This window comes from Mesoplodon mirus, assembly GCF_964341445.2.
Source record: "Mesoplodon mirus genome assembly, chromosome: 7".
In the NCBI taxonomy this organism is placed as follows: domain Eukaryota; kingdom Metazoa; phylum Chordata; class Mammalia; order Artiodactyla; family Ziphiidae; genus Mesoplodon; species Mesoplodon mirus.
Window position 1 is genome coordinate 58045454 of NC_138983.1, and position 15684 is coordinate 58061137.

General features: G+C 49.0%; 1 protein-coding gene across 1 annotated transcript in view; it reads left to right on the plus strand.

Annotated features, from left to right (window-relative positions):
• CLPB (ClpB family mitochondrial disaggregase) overlaps positions 1 to 15684 on the plus strand; it is a 148823-nt gene that overhangs the window by 121217 nt on the left and 11922 nt on the right. Inside the window, exons 8-9 of the mRNA XM_082626742.1 lie at positions 10810 to 10887; positions 12148 to 12203. Of these exons, the coding sequence (XP_082482868.1) occupies positions 10810 to 10887; positions 12148 to 12203 (134 nt within the window). The remainder of the gene's footprint in view (positions 1 to 10809; positions 10888 to 12147; positions 12204 to 15684) is intronic.

The following is a 15684-nucleotide window of genomic DNA, read 5'->3' on the forward strand; positions in this document are numbered from 1 at the left end:
GGCTAGACTGCCTGCTGGTGTAACTCCTAATCTAATGGCCCTCCTCCCCATGCAGATCCCACTAGAGAGATATATCAAACTGAGATTCTGCTCAGGATGGTGGCCTCACTATTGTTCCTCTACTCAGGTGCATGACTCCCTGAGGGTGACCTCAGACAGGTGAGGTAAGGTCAGTGGAACCCTATGCCTGGCTTAGACAAGGGGTATCCCCCAGGGCAGTGGTTCTCAAAGTGGTCTCTGGACCAGCAGCACCAGCATCCTCTGGGAACTTGTTAGAAATGTAGATCTGAGGCCTCAGCCCAGACCTATGGAATAAGAAGTTCCAGCAGGGGGCCCCAGAAATCTGTGGGTTTTGTTTTTTTGGGGTTATTTTTTAATTTTTTTTTTTGGCCATGCCATGCAGCTTATGGGATCTTAGTTCTCCGACCAAGGATTGAACCCAGGCCCTCGTCAGTGAAAGCACAGAGTCCTAACCACTGGGCCCCCAGGGAATTCCCCAGAAATCTGTGTTTTAACAGGCCCTGCAGGCAATCTGATGCTCAGCTCAAGTTTAAAAACCTCTTTCCGGGACTTCCCTGGAGGTCCAATGGTTAGGACTCTGCGCTTCCACTGCAGAGGGTACAGGTTCAATCCCTGGTCGGGGACTGGGATCCTGTGTGCCATGTGGCTGGGCCAAAAAAAAAAAAAAAATGAAATTAAAAACCTCTTCCCTATGATGTCATGGTCAGTCCCACTCACATGTTGCATCTAGTGCTGCATCTAGTCCCACCAGATGCAGCCCAGTGACTGCCAAGGCCAGCACCAGTTCTGCTCGCCAGTAAAAAAGGAGATATGAGTCTGATATTGTGGTGCCCTTCTGGAACATTCTGGAGTGGCCTTGTCAGCCCTAGGAAACCTATTAGAGGAGTCATTGAACAATGAAGGCAGTCACCCCTGTGACACCAAGCCCAGCCCAATCTCCATCATCCTCACACACCAGTGGGACTGTTAATTTCTCTTTATATCTGTCATCAACTTCATTTTTGCAAGTATTCACCAGATGCCTCACACACCAGTAGGATCGTGAGCCCCTCATCAGGGGCCTGACCATCAGTGAATAAGAGGAGCCCATAGGGACTTCCCTGGTGGCACAGTGGGTAAGACTCCGTGCTCCCAATGCAGGGGGCCCGGGTTCAATCCCTGGTCAGGGAACTAGAGCCCACATGCATGCTGCAACTAAGAATTCACATGCCATAACTAAGGAGCGCACTTGCCACAACTAAGGAGCCAGCAAGCTGCAACTAAGGAGCCCTGGAGCTGCAACTAAGGAGTACGCCTGCCACAACTAAGGAGTCCACATGCTGCAACTAAGGAGCTGGTGAGCTGCAACTAAGGAGCCCACCTGCTGCAACTAAGAAGACCCAGTACAACCAAAATTAATTAATTAATTAAAAAAAAAAAGAGAGAGAGAGAAGCCCATAGACCAGAGCTGCCTCACCAGGTAGAGGTCAGAAGGCTGCCTGCTGGCACACACAGGAGCCAGGGAAAGCTTTAATGAATACACAAGTTCCTGCTACTCAGGCCCAGACCACACCAGGCTGCCCTTTTGGGTCTGGATACAGACAGCCACCCTCAGCCACCACCTTGGAGGTGGCAACACCCCACTTTGTGTCTGAGGTAGAGGGAAAGGAGACCTGGGAGCTCTTGAGCTGAAGAAGAGAGGAGGAGGAGCCCATGGGAGGGACAGATGACCTAGCAGAGATCTGAGAAAGCATATCCTGCTGGAGTCTCATGTCCACTTGGGCCAGAACTGCAGCTGCCATCATGATATTTTCCCCCCACTTCTTTTTTTTTAAATTTTTTTTTATTTTATTTTTTTGCTTTATAACAAATTTAATCAGTTATACATATACATATGTTCCCATATCCCCTCCCTTTTGCGTCTCCCTCCCACCCTCCCTATCCCACCCCTCCAGGCGGTCACAAAGTACCGAGCTGATCTCCCTGTGCTGTGCGGCTGCTTCCCACTAGCTATCTACCTTACGTTTGGTAGTGTATATATGTCCATGCCGCTCTTTCACTTTGTCACAGCTTACCCTTCCCCCTCCCCATATCCTCAAGTCCATTCTCTAGTAGGTCTGTGTCTTTATTCCTGTCTTACCCCTATGTTCTTCATGACATTTTTTTTTCTTAAATTCCATATATATGTGTCAGCATACAGTATTTGTCTTTCTCTTTCTGACTTACTTCACTCTGTATGACAGACTCTAGGTCCATCCACCTCATTACAAATAGCTCAATTTCATTTCTTTTTATGGCTGAGTAATATTCCATTGTATATATGTGCCACATCTTCTTTACCCATTCATCCGATGATGGACACTTAGGTTGTTTCCATCTCCAGGCTATTGTAAATAGGGCTGCTATGAACATTTTGGTACATGTCTCTTTTTGAATTATGGTTTTCTCAGGGTATATGCCCAGTAGTTCCCCCCACTTCTTACACAGCCCTTTCCCAGCAGGTTGCCTGCTCCTCTTACCTCCTGCTACTCACCAGCTTCTCGAGCCCATAAGCTATGAAGCTCCCAGAAGTAGTTGGGGGGAGAGGGAGGATCAACTAGGGCTCAAATCGTAGGTGGGCCACTTACCAGCTGTGCAACTCAGGCTGGTCATTCAGCTTCTTTGAGCATCAGTTTCCTCATCTCTGTACCGGGGAGCCAAATCCAGGACTGTCGGACTGTAAAGCACATGCTCCTTCAAGTATGAACCAGATAGCACTCAACAAAATCTAGTCCCCTTCCTCAAGATGTTTACCACCTAGGGTTGAGTACTGTGCTCTATAGGTCAGGCCCACAGTTATTTCCTTCAACCCAGGACTTATCCCTAGTCCCAGCCCCAGACTGGCCTCTTCCCCTGGTCCTACATCACCTTTTCTGTCCCTGCCCTTGGCCCAGAGCAGGAGTAGATGATTCTACTCCCCACCTCCTAGGAGCTGTCAGAATGTCTGCCCCGAGTGCTTTCTTCTACCCAAAGCTCCATTCTGTCACCCGAACTGCCTCAGATCTGGAGGCAGATCCTTGTCCTGTGGTATGTAGGTTGACCCTGCTATGGCTCCAGTGATGCTGGAAAAGATACAGAGGCCGTGGATGGCTTGGGCTGCGGGGTTGGTATGTTCTCTTCCATTTGTAAGGCAGTAACTGTGCACCCACCTTGCTAGAGGCCCTGCATCCAGGGATCACACTGATAATAGATTGTGTTCGGCTACCAACTCAGGTGAAGCATGAGGCACTCTTTGGGTTGGAATTTGTGGCAGGTAAGCAGCAGCCAGTGCCTCAGGACCTCAAGACTGAAGTAGGTGCAGGAGAGGGAGGTGGATCGAGAGGGTAGGCCAGACCTCCCTGAGTCCTCTAGGCTAGTGTCAGATGTGTGCTGGGGGCTGGCTGGGTGGAGCCTGGCACCCCAAGGGTACCACGAGGATGGGCAGGCAGAGAAGTGCCGCAGAATGAATTGATTTGATAAATGGCCATTTATTACCCTCACGAATTGACTGAAACCAATTTCGGTCACATCAACCCCTGGTAAGTGCTGGGATATTGATTTGTGCAAAGTAATACAGTGAATTTATCAGTGTGATCCCCAGCTGCAGGGCTTCTAGCAAGGCTGGCGCACAGTTACCACCTTACAAATGGAGGAGATAAAGTACCAGCCCCATAGCCCAGGCCCCCATGGCCTCTCTGGTCTTCTGGGGTCACTGGAGCCAAAGCAGGGCCAACCTACAGACCACAAGCCAGAGCACTGACATTGAAAGTGAGGCTCTCCATCCAGAATTCAGAGCCGTTCTTGATCATGGGGAAGGGGAGGATGCCTGTTCTATTGGGCAGACCTCCTAGGAGCTCAGAGCCTCTGTGCCCCACCATCCTCAGAAACGCAAGCAGTTGTCTGTTCAGCCCACTCAGACCTAGACTCCGCCCCCCTCCTCCAACCCACCCGCCTCCCGTGTTCCTACCTCAGTAAAGGCACTACCGTTCCCTGGTCTCCTAAATAGAAACTTAGGTGTTTCCTTGGTCCTTCCCTCCCCCTCCCCCCTCTCAGCCCATCAAGTTCAATCGCTGTAACTCTCTGTTCTTCTCCCCTCTGTTCCTAATTCCGCTGCCCCAGCTCAGGACCTCAGTATCTCCCATGTGAACCAAGCAGTGGCCTCCTCACTGGTGTCTCTGCCTCCTTTTCTTTCCCTATAATCACTTCTCCCCAGCTAGAGTCAGCTTTGTAAAGTATAGGGGAAAAAAAAAAACCTGTTTAAAATCTTTGAGTGGCTGCCCTAGCCTGGCATACAAGGCCCACCCCTGCTGCTCCCCCTCCTCAGTTGCCCCCACCCGTCCCCACTTGACACTGCACAAAACAGCTGCTTCTGCTGCCCTGCATGTGCTGTGTTCATCTCCTGCCTGCATTTGTTGATGCTGCCCTCTCTGCTTGTAATTCCCCTTCTTCTGGCCCCTTCCCCACCCCAGCCCTGCCCATCTCCCACACTCGGGCTGGTTTTTACTTATCCTAACTCAGTTCAGGAGCAATAGACTGTAGACTCCTGAGAGCAGAGACCATGACTGAGTCATTTTTGTTCCCATGTCCTGGCACAGCACTCTACTCGAAGTAGATGCTTAGTGAAGTTTGTCAGATTAATTATTTTGGTATGGCCCTTTGTCCATCTCTGTGATGTGCTCTGAGGAAAGAAGAGAAGCTGTAAGCCTGCTTTCTAGTTGTTCACAAGCATACTAGGAATGTGACTGTAGCAAAATAGTTAATTACAACACCCGTACTACTCAGCCTTTGACCCCTTTTCCCCAGACCTGCTCCAAGAAGCTTTTTCTGGGCAGCAGGTCATCCTGCACACCCTGTCGCTTCCTCTGACCAGGGGCCTATCCCCAGAACCCATTGCATCTGGTCCCAGTTGACTCAAGCCCATGAACTCCCCCGGGAAGCTCTACCATCTTGACTGCTCTTCCAAGGTCTGGCCCGAATTCAGAATCTCAACATCAGCCATGTGCACACAGTAGGCGCACCATCCTGTCTTGTGCTCCATGTCCCTCTTTGACTAATCCAAAAATGTAATCTTCCTAAGCACTGCACCTTTCTGGACCCTCCCTTGGAGTCCTGTTTCTAATCTGAAAAATACATCCAGGTCATCCCTGAGTTGTAGAGAGGCAGTGACTGATTTAGAAAACTTCTTACAGTTCCACTTCCCCGCCTCACCACTTCAGGTGTCCCTCCTGTGCGCCTGCCATTCTTATTGTCTGGACTGCCCTGCCCTTCCACTCACCTGCCAGGACCCTCAACACCCAGGCCTCCTCCAGGAAGCCTTCCTTAGCCCTCCACCTGGGTGCGGGGCCCTTTCTCTGGGCTTCTGTGGACATCTTTTAAAACTGAACTTACCACATGGCATCAGTTTGTATGTCTTTCTCCCTCCCAAGGTCAGGAACTACCTCTCATTCAGGTCTGTTTCCCCAGGGTTGGTACACAGGTGTGTAAAAGGTTGAACTCAAGTGAACTCAAATGAACAAAGTCTGAGACCATCTTGACGTTCTGCCTCTCCTCAGCACAGATTCTGATCTCAGCCTCTTCTGGAAGGGTGTCAGTCTTCCCTTCAGGGATCCCTTACCTCACAGCATGCACATAGGCACATATAATCGGTGGGCTCAACGAAAGCTGTTTTTTGCAATTTTAATACGTAACCCCTTAGTAGCAATAGTTTGTCTTCAGAAAGACTAATCCTTAAAGACTAAGGAGAGAACTCTCTCTCATCATCCACCAAACCCAAGGCACCAGTATCCACTCAGTCAGCATACGTTTCTTGAGCTGTGCTCCTCAAACCTATAATCTTAGATAGGAAATTGCTAATAGACATTTAGATGACTCAGCCATGGAGTCCCTCTGAAGGACAGGTTTCCCTAGGAGGTGGCACAAGCATGGAACAAACACGTTCCAGTTAGGTTAAAAAAATCTCTCCCTTGGGACTTCCCTGGTGGCGCAGTGGTTAAGAATCCGCCTCCCAATGCAGGGGACACGGATTTGAGCCCTGGTCCGGGAAGATCCCACATGCCGTGGAGCAACTAAGCCCGTGTGCCACAACTACTGAGCCCACGTGCTGCAACTGCTGAAGCCTGCGCGCCTGGAGCCCATGCTCTGCAACAAGAGAAGCCACTGCAGTGAGGGGCCCATGCACCGCAGCAAAGAGTGGCCCCCGCTCGCCGCAACTAGGGAAAGCCCGCGTGCAGCAACAAAGACCCAATGCAGCCAAAAATTAATAAATTAATTTTTAAAAATAAATTAATAAATTTAAAAAAAAGGCCCACTTGGCCAATGGGTGTAAACTAAAAAAAAAAAATCTCTCCCACTGCATCACCAGAACTTATCAGGAAAGAAGAGTCAGGCTGCCCAGACTCCCCCAGAACCTTGAGCTAGATGGAGGCAAAGGCCTGGCATGGGAGGAGGAGGCAGTGCTTTTGTCTCACTTTGGTTTTGCACACACCAGGGCTTTCCTCTGAAATGTCCCTTCATACCCAGACTGCCTGGCCATCTCTCCCTCATACTTCAGGCACAAATGGCTCTTCCCACACTTATCCCAGTTGCTCCCATCCCACTTGGAACCCACAGTTTTCATAGCAGCGTTCAACCGAAAGGCACAAACCTTGTTTTAGGCTTCTTTGTAGGTGCCCCAGCACTCAACACAGAGCTTTTTTGCTGAACAAATGAATAAGGCTCCCTGGAGAGAGGTTAAGAAGAGAGTGGAAACCTTATTCACCCAAGGGTAGTAGTAGTAGTAGTAGTAACCAGTTGAAGCCATAAGAGACTCTTGGGTCTAGGCCTCACTCTTCTCTGTGAAATGGGAGTTGAAGTGTCAGTTATTTTCCCCTGTGATTCCAGAAAAACCAAGAAGTAATTCATTTAGTCAGCACACATTAAACCAGTGATGGGCAAGAGTCCCTCAGGAAATAGAATGCTTAGCACATGCACCCACGGAATACACAGATTGGGGCACACCCTCCCCCTGATACGAGGGCAGAGACAGATGAAACCTGTTCCACTGCCCCTCTTTGAGCCTCAGTCTCTTCTTCTGTGAAATGGAGATAATGTCTCCTATGAATTATTGTAAGGATGAAAGAGAGATCTGTAAAACAGCAAAGCTAATGGCAGCTGCCACTACTGCTGCTATGACTACCATTATTTTTATTATTATTCCATTCTTTGCAACTTATAAAATACTATAGCCATTAACTCATTTTAATCTTCATGTGGGGCTGACTGAGCATGTATGGCTCTTCCCATTTTATAGATGAAGAAACCAAGCCTCTAAATCAGTAAGTGTTTTACTCAAAGTCAATCAACTAATAAGTGGCAGAGCCAGGACTCCAAACTAGGTCCTGTAACTCCTGCCCTCTCCACCATACTGCCCCATAGATGAACATAGGAGTTAATGGAGCAGATGTGATGTGGTGGAGTAAACAGGAAAGAGTTGTTGCAGGTGAGACTTAGGATGGTCTGGTAGTGGTTGACATGGTCAGGAGAAGACGTTCTGGTAAGGGGAAGAACCCAGCAAGGAGGCCCTGGAGCTGGCTCAGCATGTGGAGAGGCTGCCAAGCCTGTTGGAGCTTTCAGAGATGGGACTGGCCAGAGAAGGGGCTGAGCTGCCTGCTCAGGGGACCTGACACCATCTCAAGCCCAGAGAGCAGTGGTCAGGATATGGTCAGGGGCAGGGGCTCCTGAGGCCATGTATGGAATGGCTGAGCCAGCCAGACTGGAAGACTGCAGCGTGGTGGCTTTCCAGGTTAGGTGAGGGAATGAGGAGATGTTGTGGTAGGGGAGAGCCAACTCCTTTCTCTAAACTCCTGAAGCACCAGTTCATGCTCAGGAGCTAGCCAGAGCCAGGGTTAAAGCCCAGGTTCATTTATTTACCTGTGTAACCTTGATCAGGTCACCTAACTTCTTTATATATATTTCCTCGTCTGTAAAATGAGAATCAAGTTACCTGCCCTGCCAGCCTCATGGGTTCATAACCAGCCTCAAATGAAGTTATGTCTACAGAAGTTCTTTACAGACTCTGAAGTGCTAGCAGAGGAAGTTGCTGCATTTGCTTGTCCACAGTGAGAGCACCGATACCTGTGGCCACATCCCAAATGGGCCTATCCAGGTCTCTGTCTGTCCCAGCCTCTGCCCCAGCCTGACAGAACCCTGAGGCACCCAGCCTTGGTCCTCAGCCACCCTGCCAACCACACACCCCAGGGCCCGCCTTCCCCAGTCTTTCCTAGCTGCTTCCATTTTTCATTCTGTCGGACGCCATCTGCTTGGCCATTTTTCTCTTCAGATATTATTAGAAATATCCAGAGTTGTAATTGTTTAATGGTTGGCATTTTGCCTGTTTCACGGGGAGCCCAGATCAAGCCCACCCCAGACTCATGCCCTGGGTCTGGCAGAATTGACCAGGGACAGCTGTGCAGTGGAGTCTGCTTGGCATTATAAAGAGCTCTCTCCCAGGTGCATTATTAGAAAAGAAGGGGGAAAAGATGGCCCCTGGCATAATCCAATTCCGCATTCTCCATGGTGTTTTTGAACTGCATAGCCCAGAGGCATGCAGCTCTTGGTGGGCTGGGAAGCTTCCTGAAAGAGAAGTCAAGATCAGAACCTCAGGTTCATGACACCTGGGGAACCCTGGTCCCCCAGGCCAAATACCTCCCCAAATACCCCCATGAAGCCTGAATCCAGTTTTTGCTCAGCTTCTTTCCAACCTAGATTCTCAACTTAGCCAACTTTTGGAAGAGTGTGACTCCTTTCATATGACCCCTTCTCTCACCCTTGCCTCAACACACATCCACACATAATGTTCACAGAAGTCTAGCGTTTGCCATTTTACAGTATCTCCACCTCCCCAAATACCCCCACCCACAGGGTCTTGTTTCTGTCAGGACACTGGGGGCTCCCTCTCACCAGGCTGCGACTTCTCCATCTTCATCCCCAGCCTTCAGATACCTATGAGGCCTGTGGATTCCCATCATGGCCAGGCCTTCCAGAGGACCAAGCCAGTCAGTTTAGAGATGATCTGAGACCTAGCCCAAGGGAGAGGTTAGACTGAGTATTTTCTCAGGCCCCTCTCAGGAGTCTCAGGGAGTATCTCCCGGGCAGGCAGAGTGGCTAGTCTGGTGTCCATGAGGTTGCACGGTTTCTTTTTCTGCTGAGGCCAGAACTAGAAAGTATCTTAGGTAGAAGCATTAGAGATTGAGGTGAGAAAGCCCACAGTGTGGACCTGAACTCCTAAGACAGGAATTCGAGACCTCTTTGATCTCATCCCACCCACAAGTACTCATGTTCATTCCTGTCTCTCCACCTCTGTCATGCTGCAGCTTTTGCCCCCTCCAGATCCCACCCAGTCTCTGTGATCTGTCATCAGTCCCACTTCTTCCAAAAGCCTTCCCTGATCTCTCCAGCCACTTCTTTGAAACCCAACCACACAGATTATACCACACAGTATAGAATTTAGGATCTTTGCACCTCAAGAATGGACAGTGCTTCCCTAAGACTGTCAACTCTTCCTCCATTGACTTGGTTTCCATGCCTTGTCCTCTGACATATATCCGTTTGCTCATCTCCCCTCAACACTCTGGGGACCAGATCATATATGCTGTTCATCTGCAGGATGACCTTGACATTGCACAATGGTCTCTCCCCTTCCTTCTTCTGACGGCCGTGATTCCGTTTAATGCAACCCAAATTGATACTAGCTTTTGTAAGTAACCATATGTGACAAAAAAAGAAGACAGGTTTAGAGATGCAACTCTACCATCTCCACCAGTCAGCTGGTAATCTACTAGTTGTGTGACTTGGGCAGATCTCTTTATCTCTTGTTTCAGTTGCCTGTTCAGTATGATGGAGTTGAAAATAATATTTTCCACTCAGGGTATGGGTCTTGAGTAATAAAATGTTGGCGATTTTTCCATTGGGCCTAGCAGATAGCATGTTTAATAAATGATTCTTCTGATGGTTCTGCCTCATTCTGTTCCTACTCTTATACTTGAGTGATGCTTCTGAGCCTGACTCGCCCACTCTGTGGTTGGGCACTTAATTTCCTCATCTTGCACATAGAACCCTTGAAGAGGAGAGGTCAGCACTCACTCTAGCAGAGCTGAGCCCCGGGGAACCTAGTACATGTTTATTCCCCTTCCCCCACCTCTGCCCAGTGGAGGCCATGTTGGTGGAGGTGCTAACCAGGTGGCTCACCCTTCCGTGCCCTGAGCTCCACACTACCCTTCATTGGCTTCCAGAAAGTGCATTTGGCTGTATTTCGTAACAGCAGACAAGACCTTAGTTCCCCCAAATGGGAAAGAGTTCAGAGCTCACACTCCAGATCCCCAAGGGCCTGCCATGGGCTTCTGCCTCTCCCATTTGCATAGGGGCAGGCTCAGACTCCCACCAGTGGTGAGTAGATGGGTTACCAGTGGAGAGCTAAAGTTCCTCTCGAATTCTCCTTCACCAGCCCCCCACCCCCTTCACCTCCATTCACCATCCACCCGCCTTTCAGTTTCCTTGGCAACGCTGAGTGCTCATCCTGGAAAACTTTATCCGAAATCTGCTCTGGGCAGCCTTCCAAATCCATGCTAACCTGATTAGGTGTCTCTAGGGGCCTTGCCAGCTAATCAGATTAGGCAGCACTAATGGTAGTGAGGACTTTGAGTGGGCGCAGAGCAGTAAAACATATTGTATACTTAGTGATAATTATCCTGCCTTTTGTGTCATTGATTTATCTGCCTCCCTCCCTGTCCTCCCATCTTATGTGTTTGGCCACAGCGATCCGGAGGAAGGAGAATGGCTGGTACGACGAAGAACACCCTCTGGTCTTCCTCTTCCTGGGATCATCTGGAATAGGTAACTGGGAGTAGATCAGCCTGTGGGGAAGGAGAGCTGGGGGAGCCCCAGCTGCTAAGGGCCAGAGTCACACGACCCACCTCTCATTCAAATCTAGCTCCAAAACAACTGCCTCCAAATTACAGAGCCAGCAAGAGGATCATCTGTTACATTAGGAACAGCTGGAATTATGCCCCTCCCTCTGGAAGCTGTGGTGCAGGGCCTACTTCACCTGGAAGGCCAGGCCCTTGGGGTCCTGTGAGTCCTGGTCCAGCCGCTCTGCAACCCCAGAGGCTGCCCTGTAGGAACTGAACCACCTCCACTGCCCAGTGCACCAGCCTTATCTAGTGTAGCCTGAGACATAACCCTCTAGGAAGCTAAAGAAAGCCCCTGATGGCCAGCACAGTGCTAAGTGCATAGCAAAATTGGTTGCAGTGAAATGGGTTGGGGATTTTTATAGCCATTTGGGCTGGATTATCTGAGGCATTCTCACCCCCTCACTCTCTGCCTCACAGATACTTCCCACTGCCACCACCACACCACCACCACCTCCCATTGTCTTTTTTTTTTTTTCCTCTCTCCCATTGTCTTGATTGGGAATTTCATGCATCTGTTGCCTCCTCTTCCCCTCTCAGCATCTTCATGGGTGCTCCCTCAGATGTAGGGTCCCAAAGGGGTTACCATTACCTCACATGATACTATAGAACTTGACCCATGCCAGATAGTGACTTCCAAAGGCTTGACGGTCATGCCAAATGGCCCTTCAGAGCCACCCCTTCAGTATTATCATTCCTACTTTATGTTACAAAGCAAGACTGTGAAGCCAAGGAGAGGTGATTTTTATCCTCTCCCAGCCTCTATTTGGCCTGTGGCTCCAGGGCCTGGCTGGATGGCAAGACCGTGGGTGTCCAGAGAGATACAGTGCAGTGAGCCAGGAAGTCAGGGTGCTCCTAGGACAGGCAAGGTTTATGCTGGGCTTCAAGGGACAGGACGGCTCTGGATTGTAAGAGTCAACCTCTCACTCTTAGGATGCTGCTGTAGAGAAAAGGTTTCAGTCCCCATCCACAAAAAAATCGAGATGCAATGCAGACTTTGATTCTGGTCACAGCTTTACCATTAATTCCCTTGGTGACTTTGAGACAGTCACTGACCCTCTCTGAGCCTCAACATTCCCATCCATAACATACATTATTTCCAGCATCCATGCATTTCTCATATGCTTTCATCACAGGAGATAGTCATCTGGTCCTAACCCAACACTTCTCTTTTCCTTCTTACTAGGAAAAACAGAACTGGCCAAGCAGACAGCCAAATATATGCACAAAGATGCCAAAAAGGTAAGGGCTGGGATCTACGCCCGATTGGCAGGCCATGGAGAGCTTACCACTCCTGCTAACCCAAAAAATCCTAGGCTCCCTGAATCTGGCAATAGCCAATCAAAAAGATGGGCCCTGGCCCAGGAAGCAGGCCTCAGCTATGGCCCCAACTTGGCCACCAATTGCTCCAGGGATTTGGGCAAGTTATTCAACCTCTTTGTGCCTCAATTTCTTCATCTGAAATAGGATGAATAATCCTTGCCCTGCCTGACTCTTGAGGCACTTGGGAGAACCCAGTGAGATTCATTTATACAACATTTCTAAGCGTCTACTCTGTGCCAGGTATTGTACTAGATCCTGATAATACAGCGTTCATTAAGACACTCCCCGGCCCTGAGGAGCTGAGTCTTGAGGGGGAGACAGCTTTAGAAACATATCACTACTGTCCAGTGCCATCAAGGGCATGCTAGAGGGAGTCTCAGACCTGTAGGAGAAAAGTAGAAATAAGAGGATTTGCTTTTCTCCATTCTACATGAGCTTTTAAACATGATTTCTTAATGCCCTAAGCTATGAGGTAGTCACAGTCCCCTTTTTCCCATGACCCAGAGGCCTGGATTCTCCATAGGACAGGGCTGTGCCCATCCCCTTGTTCAGACTCTGGCTTTCCAAGGCCTGCTCAGTTTGACTTTCTAGACTGACAGGAAATACTTTCACGCAGAGAGAAATGTCAGAGCAGTCCTTGGAGACTGCAGAAACATTTCAACTTAAAGCCACACATTCTTCTTCCTACTGGCCTTCCCAGTGTGGAGGCATCGCAGGTTGCCCACGACCCTGGATGTCCTTGCCTACTTTTCTGTGGAAAGCCTCCCCAGCTGAGGTGATGAGGAATTGCCCAGGCCTCCTCCAGCCAAACTGCCAGCAACAGAGTCCTGGCCACCTCCTATCCTGCTTTTGCCTAGCTCCCCCTTCACCACCTCCCTGAGGGCCTGGCAGCCACAGAAACAAGGTAGCTCAGGCTGTGTCCTTCTGAGCCGCATTCATAGCCCCCTTCTACTGACTCTGCCAGTAGCTGTCTGTGAGCTGTCTCAACCAAAGCTAGAGCAGACCCACTCAACAGGCAGGCAGGCAAGAAGCAGCGCATGGCATGCTAATATGCTCCAACCGAAATAGCATTTTTAAGACAATTCATCAGGTTGGCAGCGATTGAAACAATTAGCACTCTGGAAAGGGCCATAAACTAGCAAGACTATTAGGGAAGATGCAGTTACGGGCAGGAACCACCTGATTAGGGATGAAGAATTCCGAGTGGTTTAATTTTAATACTGTCAGAAAGGTTAATATTTAATTACAAATCATAATCTCCTTATCCAAGCTGTCTTAATATGTCTTCATACGCAGTGGAAGTAGAAGGAAGGTATCTGCTGACTTGCTGGTGTAGAAAGGAGAAGGGGCTTGATGAAAGACTGATGATGCAAGTCATTTTTCAGTTGGAGCATCTAAACAAGAGGCAGATTTCCACCAGTGCAGGGTGTCCTGAAAGCTGATGATGGCATCCTTCACTACATGCCTCACCTAGGAGACGGAGTTAACACCATCACCACTTGGAGGCAGTGGCCTGGGTGATCCAGGCTCTGGAGTCAGCCATTCCTTGGCGCAGGTTCTACTGGTCCTAGACGGGTTGCTTTACCCCTCTAAGTTTCAGCTCTTGCCTCAAAGTGAAGCTAATCAGTCCTGTGTCTAAGGTTGTCATGAGCATCAAGTGAGATACTATGAATCACAGAGAACACAGGTTCTAGCACCCAGTAAGTGCCTGATCCCTTGTCTTATATTTATTCATCACTCTGTACTTTCCACAGCAGTACTCCCATCCATTGTCTTATTTTATCCTATAAGGAAGATAGCATAAATGCTAAATTAGACCCACTTTTTAGATGAGAGAACTGAGAGCCTACAGCGTTAAGCATCCAAAGTCACCTGTTAGGGGAAGAAGTAAAATCAGAATCCAGTCTCTCAACTCTTCTCTCAGAACTGTTGTTCTCAGCCACAAGAGGAGGCTAGATTATAAACTTGTCCATTTGTCCCCATGTCACATAGGGAGATGAGAGGCATGAGAAGCCCAATATAACCATGTATTTTATTTTTAAATCATAGTTGTTGCTTCTATAAAACTTCTACCTTCACCAGCCCTGAGGACCAACTCATTACAGCATCTATGTCTAGCATAGACATCCTCTGGACATGCAACAGGCATGTTTGAAACCTGCCTTCAAAATCTGAGGGTTCTGGGCTTCCCTGGTGGCATAGTGATTGGGGATCCGCCTGCCAATGCAGGGGACAAGGGTTCAAGCCCTGGTCCAGGAGGTTCCCATACGCCGCGGAGCAGTGAAGCCCGTGCACCACAACTACTGGTCCTGCACTCTGGAGCCCACGAGCCACAACTACAGAAGCCCACGTGCCTGGAGCCCGTGCTCCGCAACAAGAGAAGCCACCGCAATGAGAAGCCTACGCACCACAACCGAGAGTAGCCCCTGCTCGCGGCAACTAGAGAAAGCATGCATGCAGCAGGGAAGACCCAACGCAGCCAAAAATAAAGAAATAAATAAATTAATTAAATTAAAAAACAAAAACAAAACAAAACAAAATCTGAGGGTTCTGGACTGTAACCTGTCTAACCAGGGTACCTGACGTCACCAGGACCCACGGAGTGATGTGTGGGAAGTGTCATATACGGGGTCCAGTGTAAAGGAGGACTGAGCACTGACCTGGGAGTCAGTGACTTGAATTCGAGTTCTGGCTCTCTGATCCTTAGTTTCCTCATTTGTAAAGAGCCACAATACCTCCAGACCTGGCTGCCTCACAAGGACTTGTTTGCACATTTTTATAATATCTTTTTTATTATTATTATTTATTTATTTATTTTTGGCTGTGTTGGGTCTTCACTGCTGCGCGCGGGGGCTACTCTTCGTTGCAGTGTGCGGGCTTCTCGTTGTGGCTTCTCTTGTTGCGGAGCACAGGCTCTAGGCACGTGGGCTTCAGTAGTTGCGGCACGTGGGCTCAGTAGTTGTGGCTTGCAGGCTCAATAATTGTGGCATATGGGCTCAGTTGCTCCATGGCATGTGAGATCTTCCCAGACCAGGGCTCAAACCTGTGTCCCCTGCCTTGGCAGGTGGATTCTTAACCACTGCACCACCAGGGAAGTCCTATAATTTCTTTACCAGACTTGTGAGCTTATTATTTTTCTCTCATTAACCTCTACTATTTCCCCCAAATTGAGCAGCTTTGTTAACTCTCATTATTAGGGTTAATAATCCTTGAGAAAAAACCTTAATGTCATTCTGTGATTTCATCCTGAAGTAGGGTGGTGAAGCCCTAAAGACTGCAGTTATAGTGGCAGTATGATGAAGGGATCAAGAGCAGGGCTCTGAGTCCAATGCTAAACTACTCTGTGGAGTTGGCTGAGATCTCTGTTTACATCAGTTTTCTCATCTGTAAAATGGATTCA